General features: G+C 35.6%; 1 protein-coding gene across 1 annotated transcript in view; it reads left to right on the top strand.

Annotated features, from left to right (window-relative positions):
* The window catches only part of LOC108772973 (uncharacterized), a 93,029-nt gene that overhangs the window by 24,352 nt on the left and 56,613 nt on the right, over positions 1 to 12,064 (top strand). Inside the window, exons 2-4 of the mRNA XM_018538651.1 lie at positions 10,138 to 10,289; positions 10,631 to 10,707; positions 10,789 to 10,851. Coding sequence (XP_018394153.1) covers positions 10,138 to 10,289; positions 10,631 to 10,707; positions 10,789 to 10,851 — 292 coding nt within the window. The remainder of the gene's footprint in view (positions 1 to 10,137; positions 10,290 to 10,630; positions 10,708 to 10,788; positions 10,852 to 12,064) is intronic.

Genomic DNA, 12,064 nt, shown 5'->3' with positions numbered 1-12,064 from the left:
TCTCTCTCTCTCTCTCTCTCTCTCTCTCTCTCTCTCTCTCTCTCTCTCCTGAACGATATAAATAATCGAGGGTCGTGCAATGCCAGTCACATGGCGTCGTTCATTTCTTGAGTACACGCCAGGCACTTAAAGCGACTAGTTTGAACAGACTGAATTGAAGGGTCCCATGAATAAAGAGGACATTGTCGATCCAAAAGATTGAAGTATCGGTCATCATTGATGATTCCTGCTTATCGCAAGGGAATACATATCCGCCGCTTAAATTTATCAAATGATGCCAGTATAGACACTTTGCTGCATCGTCTTTACTCTCAGCTCGTCAATTACGATCTCCAGGCGACACCGACGACGGAATGCACAGCGGGTTAATATCCGTTGTCAAGCTGCCGAGAACACGAGCGTCTGGTTTGTGTGACGCTGATAATTCGAGGGGGCGTCGACGGAGTTTCTCGTCACCTTCGCCGTCATCTCGCGAGCACAGAGGAGCTAGTCGATTTTTACACGGGTTTGATGAACGTGCGGCATGGAATTTCCGCTGATGAATTCGTTAGTGCTTCATAATTCGTGAATAAATAAGAACCCCTTGTAGTGCAGGAACAGGTGCATCAGGTGATAGTATTCTCACAACGAGATAGGAAATGGCGCGTGTGGGGTGGGTAAGATATTCCACCAGACACAATTCCGCTTTTTCTTCTATTTTTAGACATCGAAATAATTGTGCAAACAGAATAACAGTTTCTTTTTTAAAGAGAGAGGATTGAGATTTATTTTGTTGAATTAACAACGAATTCCCGCGAAGCCATTAAAAAATAGTTAAACATGAAGTTAATTGGCTTTTCAGTTTTTGCAGTTTTTTATTTCTTTGAAAAAGATGAGTGAGTTTAATTTGCTACATTCGCCAATAATTTGTCTCTTATTTTTTTACATCTTCAGAATTATTATTGTTTTATTAGTGTATTTTCCGTAAAAACATCTGATATGCCAAATATAAAATATTTTTGACGTATAGTTTGACTCATGTTTTTTTTGATCATTTTTATAAGACACTTTATTGAACGTTTTAAGCGGCTAGCGAATATTCATGCAATAGATATTGATGGCAGACATTGGATTTCGCGGATAGAATATTGGATATTGCATAAATACCGCGAAACGTGACTATTCAAACAAAATTTATATGGATATTTATACAGTGTGCCAATGTTACTGTAATGGATCGTGCATGACGATCGATACTATTAAAAATATACGCCCAATGCAACACACATGTTACGTGCGAAGCGAGTATTATCGGTTGATTTGAACGCACACAGATTATACAAGATTTCACTGGAAAAATAATTATTATCTTACAGATATATCCGAGAGAATTCTCGATTAAATGTTAAACCAATTTAATCTGTCCTAAAAGAATATTTTAGTCTAATGCCCGGAAATATGTCCTATTTTATTATTGTATTTTTACATAATTATTATTATTAAGTTATTATTTTTGAATATTAAAGAAAACAACTGCACATATTCTACTTACTTTTACACTCTCTTGTACATATTTAGTAAAACTATAAATTTTGGAATAAATGTTTATTAGTTTTTATGTTACGTAAATTTAAAAACACACAAAATGTAAAAAATATGTGTCGATAATTGATATGATTGCAGTTTTCTAACTTAAATAAAAAATTTTCAAGGATTTTTTATTTAATTATCATACTCTGAGAGAAATGTTTTAGTAGATGTAATCATTTATTTTATTGATATATGACTAACAAAAACTTTCTTACTTTTTCATTAAAAAATGTTCTTGTTTAATCGAAAGTTGATTAAAATAGTCAAATTTTCTAGCAATCTACCGCACTTTGAGCGTTTACATAATTATTTTGATAGCCCGATAAAATTATTTTTAGATCTGTTTTAACGTAATTTTTTAATATTTTAGCAAAACCGTTCATGCAAATATTGATTTTTTAATACAATTTGTGAATTTAAAATATATATCTATGAAAATAATTGATTTATAGATGTCGGAGGAATAATCTCCATGCGATAAACAGACATATATTTTATATATGCAAAAGTTGAAGTCGATAAGTTTAGTTCTAAGAAATCGTGTCGAACAACTTGAAAAATACGATTTCAAATGTAGTTGCAATGCCAGAAATATAAGTTTATCAACAAATCTTCCTCTAACGTATTTTTTTATTTCTTTTCACTTAAGTTTAGAACAGCTATCTTTGAATCGCGTTGACAACTTATATGCGTCACAACTTATAAAAATAAATCTTTGCTATTTTGACAAATATTATTAAAATCTTTTAGAAAGTTATTTTTGAGATTCTAAATACTTACAAAAACTTATAAAAAAGATAAATGAATTTTGTAGTTAAGTTCTACACTAAAATACTTCGTCAACAGATGTAAGTTAAATAGAGGGGTAGAAAAGTAGAAATCTGAAAACGATCTAAAATTGAAATCTATGATAAAAATCTGTAAAATTGGCCGATTCGTCGTTTCGCGTGTAATTACCATTTTAAAGGTAAGAGGATGCTGAAAGGATTGTCAAACGGACAAGCGAACGCCAGTCAAACAACGGCACCGACGTTTATATCGCGATCTGTTTTTCCTGCCCCCCGGGTGCAGTAAGTTTAATTGCTTTCCTCTAGTCTGCCTTCTAATTAAGCCTTCAACCTTCCTTGGTTGAAGCGAGGAAACTAGCCGAATGCATAATGCATTTCAGGGGACGACGTCGATCCTTTCTTCCTGTCTCCTTTGAATGCCACATCGCGATTTGCTTTCGTCCTCCTCGTTTCCCGCGAATCCCGTTTGGCTAATGGTCGAAGTTTGTCGTCGTTATCATCGTTACGACGTACTGCATCTTCGATTGAATTATAATTAATGCACGTCTCTTGCTTATGAAGCTAACAACAGCAGTGGAAGAAACTTAAGTACCGTGAATCATTTCCAGGGACACATAAGTATCATTTAGAAGTAATAACGCATAATTTATTTGTACGCAGCTTTCCCTGTAGTTCAATAGATGCATCTTCCTCTGATATTACAGGTATACACGGATATATACGAAGGGATCTCTTCTTGTTAAAAAATTTGTCTCGTCGTCATTAATACAACTAAAACGAGCCGTGAAACGAGGAGATTCGCTCCTCTGATATTCATGAAAGCGCGAAGATTGGATTATGAATTAATGCGAAATTCATATATTATGACACTTCTATTTAATTACGAAATTCTAACTATTTCACTGCTCACTACTCTAAAAGTACTTTTAAAATAATTAAGTGCTGAGTCGCGTGGCCAAAATTTAGTTGGAAATTATGAGCGAAATCAATAAATCGTGAATTTATGTGCGTATTATCCTTGTGTGTATAATATATCATTTATAAATTACTGTTATCTTGCACGAGTGCTGCGTATCATGGTGGGTGTTTCCAGATTTATCGCCGGGGCGGTGTGACCGCGATCAACGGCTAAATTACAATTTAGTGTCTGTCTCGAGCGGCCACATTTCACTTCGTGGAAACAGATTTCAAAGCGAGATATTGAAAGATCCGACGTACGCTTTCTTAGAGTGAGACACACAGCGCGATGCATTCAGTTCACGTAGCTCGAAAGTGTCGACTACCTGGAAATCCCTTCGACTTGTTACGCATTTCTTATGCATATACGCAATTCGTGGGCTAGGAGTCGTTGTCTCTCCTTTTCCGTGTAAATACGGTCGACGTGTCCAAACGCCAGCGGAGTCATAAAAGTTCCGCGTTAAATTGTCCATGAAATATTTCGCGTAACTTAATTCAATCCTATCTTACTGCATAATTACTTCGTCCGTATATCAAGCGAGACGATTTAACATTCGAATTTGGAAACTCCTAGAGTAGGATTGGGAACTACTTCTCCCCGTGGAATTTATACAGCCATGCGTCACACGTGAAGCCCGAGCCTCAGGAAATGCCATCGTAGCGCGGGAAAAATTTTATTTTGTGATAAATGCGTAACTCAAGCAGCCCGCGCACTCGGCATTTTGCAATCTCCATCCCGTCGAGATTCTCCGAGATGCCGTAATTCATATCTGGCAAGTTTTTTTTTTCTGCGGAAAGCACGGAAGTTTGCACTCGTCACCGAGAGTGCATTATGCATACCCGCGCTTTGTTGTGCCAGTTCCTCGTAACCGATCGTTATGCGTGCGATTGGACTCACGTGAAGTTTTACGTCTTATTCGATAGCGGAAACTTTACGGTACCTAGAATGGAGAAGACCGCTAACGATCCTCGACGAACGGTAATTTCTCGGTTTCGACGATGTCTTTTGTGCGTAACGGGCCGTCTTGTTGCGCGATAATCACATAATGGCACGAATTGGTACCGTCAATTAAAGTTGGCACGAAGTCGTCGTTCTCTATGTATGGTCACGAAAGGAAACTGAGTAAATCCTTCATTCGTTAGAACACTTTCTTTAGATACAGATAAATTCGCGAGATGCAGTTTCATTAATATTAAAACGTATCAGTTGCGAAAAGAAACACATACATGGCCTGACAATAAAGTTCTCGAACTACAACAATAAAGAAGAAACAAAGTGTTGTATTTTATCTTTCAAAATAGTCCCTCATAACATCAATATACTTTACATATCTTCGATACAAAGCTGCAGAATATTTTTATACATTCTTCTGAATATCCTCTACATCTTGAAAATATTTCGTGATCTTTTTTAAACTTTCGGAAGCATGAAATTTGAAAAAGCCAATTTTGGTGAGTAAAATGAGCTAATTCTTTTTCTATAAACACGAGTAAATGCAAGGAGTGACAGGGAAAAGCATATTTGTCGTCTCTAAATTTTGACAAGAAGAAACAATTAAATTTATGTTCTTATAAGTTTATGATCCACTCAAGTGGATCACAACACCACAGCTTAAAAAATAATTAAATTATAAAAATAATATTATAGATTCACGTGTTATTTGTTAGAAAGTTAGCTGAATATCCTTGAAAACTAATTTTAATATAAATATTTTAATTATGCGAAGATAAATTTTTCCCCCCCCCCCCCCCCCTCGAAATCCTGGGTACGTCTATGTCAACAATTTCTTTCTCGGTCAAGAAAATTGTACGACAACCGTTCCTGCATATAACGTAAAATCATCATTTTTGATCAAGAAAAAGGAATTGTTAAGATTAACAATTCCTTTCTTAGTCAAATGAAAAATTACCCACTTAGTTGAATCTGAATGGCTTTTTTTTTTAATTTCAAAAAAGTATTTTTAAGACGTTGAGGACATTTAGAGAAACGTGACGAGTGTTCCGGATATTATTCCAACCATATACGGCTTTAAAAAACAGTTTTGAGGTTTTGAATCCAAGACGTGTAAAGTATATTGATGAGAGACTGCTTTGAAAGAAAAAAATGTAACAATTTGTTATGTAAGAGGTCTGTGTTTTTTTTTTTGTTGCAGTTCAGAAACATTACTGTCAAACCGTGTATATTTAAAGAGCAATGTCGCAGTTGCAGAAGTTCCACTGGTTTCGTCACCGTTAGGTCGATTTGTTCTCACAATTACGCAAAGACAACGTAACGGTCGGGAAACGCGCGGAAAAAATGCGGGATCAGTTTCACCGTTCGAGTATCGAACGTGCTCGGGAATATTCAATTTTTCGGTCTGCCGCGTCGCATGATTGCTGCGCGTATCTTCCACGAGAGATATAAATTGTCTCGGAAGAGCGTCGATATAACGTAGAATCAAATACAAAACACTTTCGACAGATTTTCGAATTCGATATAAGAATTACTAAAGCGTCTGATAAAATAAAAATTGTTCTTGATATGGAAAAATTGATTTCGACTTGGACAATAGAAAGGCAATAACTTGAAAAAAATAATAATCCTTCTTTCCTTAAGTTGCAAAAATTAAGGACCATGACATTTTTATAAATCTAAGAATAATTCTTATCTTTTCTGATATTTAATTTGTTTGCACTCTAAAGACTGTACCTATAAAGCACATAAAAAACTTAAGCAATAAAGCAATAAACTAATTGGACAATCACAGTAAAGATCATAAGGCCATTAACGTAATCAGCAGCAAATCCAGCATGTTGATTTTTTTTACTGCTTACACATTTTATTGCGTAAGTTTTTTGTGTACTATAATCTTCAGCAAATAAATTAGAGATGTCAGAAAAGTTAAGAGTTATTTTTAATCTTCCTGACTAAAAATAAAGTGATCATCCTCTTTCATTCTTTTCATTCAGAATTGCTCGAACGAATCCCTCGACAGATCCTCGCATCCAGTATTATTCGTGCGATCGTGGAACGAATTATACGAACGGTTTAGCAAAGTGTGCGAACACCCGCGGGCGGGTTCGGCAGCCCTGTGATCGCTTATTATCCTGCTGATACCCCGCGGAGTTAGTCACGATGATCCTCGACCGGTCCTGCATCATCTTGTCTGATTTTTCTTTCGCTTTCCATCACCACGTTCTCGCCTCTGGATGCTATTATCCCGTATTGCCCGAAAGCAATTTTCTCCGTCGCTTTCTCCAATCGCTTTTGCGGCCTCCCTTGGCTCGCCGCACGACGTTTAAAGGGTCGTTAAAATCGGACGGAACTCATGTGGTACTTGAGCGTAAAATGAGTATCTCAAAAATACCGAGGTCGAAGTAGATTAAATAGAAGACTGAATTATTAATATTATTAAAAATGATGTTATACATATCCAGATCAGTATCTTTAAATTCATGCATTCTGTCTAAAGAATCGTCTACTAATTGTAAGTAAATAAATAATTGTCTATATTATATAATAAAAAAGTTTATTTATACGCGGAATTTATTAATGCGGAATTTAGAGCCATGCGATGTCGCAAACGTCTCAGAAAGTTCTTTAGTCATGGAAGTAATTCGCGTTAGTTAGTAATGAAGCAGAGTGTCTCAAGTTTTGTCGATGCACCAGGAAAGTCGTGCGTCTCGCATAGTTAAAAGTTTGAAAGACTTATGCGCAAAGTGTGAAACGTGGAATTCTGTCTAGTTCAATGCTCGGTCGCTTGTTTTACATCGAGTGTGTTTTTGCGGCCACTAACTTGCTTGCCGAGTCGATAATTTGGCTTTCTGCCTTCTATTATTACATTCATAATGTCAAATTATATTTAACTTGAATTATTTTTAATCACTTCTGTAGAGCGCCACTACTTTTCAATATGGTGCATTTTCAATTTAATTAAAAAAACAGAGTTAATTTAACACAAGAAAATGTATTGTATTAAATTATTTGACTGAACGTTCATTCCGTTCATTATTTATTATACATTAAACAAATTAATCTTTAATAAATATTTGCTCGAACAGTTTCGATTAAATAATTTGTTAAAAATGTAAATGTATATTTTTTTAATACAAAAACCATTAATTTATTTTAACTATTTTTTTTATTGAGTAAATATTTTTTATTGTAAGTAAATGTTTACTTATTAAATTTTTTTCAGTGTAAGTGCATATGTTAATATTATTTATTATAAAACCAAGTGATTTCAACTTCTGTGAAATGAACTGATTTACATTTTGACATGCATGGAAGTAAAAAAATAACAAAATGCTACTTAATTCAACGGATTGAGTTACTAACTTCGATTGATCAGTGTATCTCACAACAGTTTCATTCGTAATAAATATCAAAGCACGAAAATTTACCTCATTCATCTCATTCTACCAATGCAATTTAAGCAAACGTTATCCTTCGATCATCTGTTGTTGCTTACAACGCACATTTTTCACCGGGAAGTGAAATAAAAGGAAGCGATCACGTACTGCGCGATTGATGCGCACATTTCTAATCAAGTAAATGCGAGAAACAATGCGGTCTGGCTGAGAGCCAAATTTGCGTAAACAAAATTGAGTTCGCTGTGGAAATCAGGTCGCCATATATCTCATTGTTACAGCCACCTCTCTTGTCCCTTCGCTTCTACCAAAATCCAAACAGCATCGCGCGGAAGGTCAACCCGGAAAACTTCCCTTGTTGTTCCGCTGTAGTCGAAAAGTCTGGCGCCGATATGACGGCGGTCCAACGGTGCATCCTGTTCGGAGGACGAGCGTCAGTATTCTTTCGCCTCCGGCGCGATGTGCACCGTCTATATTCTTCTAGTCACCTTCTAGTCTTCATCTCAGGTTCAGGGGATATTATCGAATTCATTTTGTTCGCAATCAATTCTCATTTCGCGAAATCAACTACGCTCTCGCTATCGTAATATCGATTCGCGATTTTTTTCGCAATTCTCATTTTTATTTTACTCTAATTATACACGTCTAACTCGTTGCGATAAATCACTCGTCAAATCGGACGAATTAAAGGGAATGATTTGAAACTTAGAAAATACTTTGATTAATTCGATAGATAGGAGAAATTTCCACATTTAATTTTGGAAATTTTCCAACAGATATAAAAGCAAAAGCAAATTACAAAGTAAGTGAATCACACACGCGCCGTTTGTTTCGGAGTAAAAAAGGTTGAACGTTTCAAAGCTTACAGCGTTTGATAAAAGTTTCTGTGGTGATAAAGGAGCACGATCAGGACAAGCCTTCCTGTCTAGCTATTTTTCACGTTCCTCGCTAGCGTTTTGTCAACCACGAGGGTATCGAGCGAAGGAGTTCCTCGAGATGTTGAAGTTCCGAGTCGCGTCCGGTCAACGGAAGTGTGATAGCATGGTGAGAATCTTAATTGTTTGAGACTTAAATCTCAACTCGATCCATGAGAGACGTCGCTGGTAGAAAGTCAATTTTTCTGGATTTATCTTAAGAGAGATTCCATATGAATCCTTCGTTCAATTTTGCCACTGCAACGTCAACAAAAAGCTCGACACGATGCGATTTTTTTTCTTATTTTACATAAGCCCGGTTTTTCATCTCTAACTTGTTAGATTTACGCTCGTTCCCATCAATGTAGATTAATTTTAATCTCGGTTTAACTTTTTTTTTCTTTTTCTAATTGTTCCTAGACAAAAAGTTCAAAATTGAAACATAAGACGTCTTTTAAAAAATATAAAAGATGTTCTTACAATCTTTTAGACGGTTTTAAAGGTGCTGTATCATGTTAACGCTCGATGCACATTTTTAGTATCAAAATAGATCACGTGATAAAAATTGTTGAATATCACATTTATTTCAACCCTTTGACACTCAATAAAAAACTTAGCGTACAGGCTAACGTTGGGAAGTTTTCAAACATCATTTCTCTCGCCTAAATGATTGGTGTTTACCAATTTTCAACTGGGTTGGAATTTTTTTGTTTTAAAAATAAAGTGACTTGACTAAAACGGAATTAGGGCAAAAGGACACGATTTGAAAAATAGCAAAAACAAGAAACAAAAAAAAACAAAAAGCACATATTGTAAAATAGATTTAAAACTGATGATTTGTAGTGTGTCTTAAAGTTATCATTATAAAAGCCATCAGTTTAATGACTAATCATAGCTAAAAAATATAATTATTTTATTATCATTCGGTTAAGTTAGATTAAATTTAAATCATGAGTTAACCATAAAATGAAAAATTGGGGTATAATCCACCACCTTTGTAGGACGGGAAATCTATGGTAGCGCTGAAATAAAATTACAGTGTCACATTATGAGGTAGAGAATACAACGAAATAATTAATTATAACAAATCTTGTTCAATAAAAATCTGCAAGATTTTAAAAATAGATCTCTAAAAGTTAGTAAATATTCACGGGGGTGCTTTTGCTATGAAAAAGTTGATAATTTTAAATAGTATAAATATATATATGTATATATACATATATAATATAATATTTATCTTAAATATTCCGTGGCATTTATATTTCATCGTGTTTTGATCCACCGTGACGGTAATTTGTCGTCGCTTCGCCTGTGCTGCCGCTTTCAGGCAGCGTTGCGTGTCGACGTCTGAGAAGTTGCCTGCCTTTAGGCGCAACGAAGGACTGCAGTAGTTCTCAATCACTTTTCTGGTTTGATAACTCGCTCGGTGATTCACGATATAATAATTAAATCGTATTTATTCGCATTAATTTGTATTAAACGATTGTAGCTCAATTAACTCTCATGTGTATGTATCGTCATTAAATTTTTCTGACCGCATGTTCGGTTATCTGTCTCAGGTGAATCCAGGAAGCAAGGCGGCTCAACAAGGGGTGAGAGAGGGTGATTTCATCAGTAATATTAACGAAAGAAGCACTCGAGATCTAACCAACAGCGAGGCACACGCTCTATTACGTAATTCTGGGGAACAGTTGAAACTCGGTCTCAACCAGTAAGTGACCGAAATATTTAGATTCTCTTTGTATTGTGTACACTAAAATAGTACAATAGTACATTAAAACAATTTTCTAAATCCAAGTAATTTTTTTCTTAAATAGTTCCAAGCAAACATTCTGCAAGTAAATATTTATTATAAATGTAAACATCTATTACTTATAACAAGTGTATATTACTATAAAGGAATGTTTACTTGGAACTATTTAAGAAAAAAATTACTTAGATTAGGAAATTTTTTTCCAGTGCAATAAAGCAGAATTTTATTGTTCTGTTTTTGTTAGTGTAATGCGACGAGAAATGTTATTTTGATCCCCATCTGTTTTTTTTTTGTCGCAGAGAAAATATCGGCTCGCCGAAGAGGAGGATCTACAGGAGCAGTCTGCAAGAGAACACCACTACCGAAATTCAGAACAGTAGGTATTCTCTGCGAAAACCGATCGATCAACCTCTGGCTTATGGGAAGTAATCGTAATTCTGTCATTTCTGTGCCATAGAGATCACCACAAGGACCACAACGACGACGCGCACACGGACGGAGTCGGAGAGGAACGTTGCCAGTAAGTTCTCTGTTACCTTATGCAAACATCAATTTTCGCATTGCTCTGCTAGTGATGGAACACTCTTAGCATAATTGAAAATTGTATTTACTTGTAAAACGCGCGGCTGACAAGAGAGGAACGCTCGATACAAGCGTGCATCGATAATTAACAATTTACAAGTCGTATCTGACAAAAACTTTTGACGTCGAATAGCTCATGATTAATTAAGTTACGTAATACAGCGTCGAATTTACGAGCACTTTCCAATTTAATCGCTGTTTGAGCAATAAGCCGCCGCGTTCGATATCGATTCCCGATTAATCTCGGGTTGCATCAAACGTCAAACAAGTCGTCATTTTTCAATAAATGTTTAACGTAGCCATCCTTTTATATACACGTTTATAATTGTAGCGCTATAGTAATCCAAATAATTTCGGTAACATAATTAATTCATAAAGCAATCGCGCGCGAGTTGCGTAAATATTCTCTAGAATATTAATGGACCACAAGACAATTAACGCGCGTTGACACGTTTAATGATTAACAAATTCAAAACTTTACGACTCCGATCGTTCTCGTTCGTGCGTCGCGTTATATCGGAGAACCCAGAAATTACCCACGCGTGACTGCCGATGTTTGATCGAGCACAATAATCCTGCTAGTTAACTGAGCGTACAATGCGCGTAGTTTAATTATCTCCGATGATCTCAACGGCGAACAATGGCAGCCGGTTCCTTTATGCGAGACAACCGCAGAAACCAAAGTTAGCGTCGGTGACGTTTTGGTTGGTCGAATTAATCATGCTGGCTTTTCATACTTCGGCGTTTATCGATGTCTAGCAATTATTTATTATAGGAGAAAAAATTTTCTCCCATTCAGTCTGACGGGAAACAAATTTTTCTAATTCGAACAGTCTTTTGGGTATGTTAAGTTAGCACCCCAACTATAGTACTCAGGAGTTCTGATTAGAGTTCCCACTTCCTTTTGACGAGACAAAGAGTTCCCTATAGTTAATAACAAGAGTTCCGCTCAATAAACATTTTTTTTATATTTTTTAAAAATGGGGTGCTAACTTTTTATCGAATTTCGAGGTGGAATAGTTCTGAGCGGCTTAATAGCTTCAATTTGCGATTGCTTGGAGTTTCTGATATGTAAAAAAAATTTTCGAATATTAAAAAAAAAATTAAAAATTTTTAAAAAATTAATTTTTAGATACAATAGTTCTGATGAT

Source organism: Cyphomyrmex costatus, unplaced genomic scaffold, assembly GCF_001594065.2.
Source record: "Cyphomyrmex costatus isolate MS0001 unplaced genomic scaffold, Ccosl1.0 scaffold196, whole genome shotgun sequence".
Classification (NCBI taxonomy): domain Eukaryota; kingdom Metazoa; phylum Arthropoda; class Insecta; order Hymenoptera; family Formicidae; genus Cyphomyrmex; species Cyphomyrmex costatus.
This window is presented reverse-complemented; position numbering and strand designations above follow the sequence as displayed.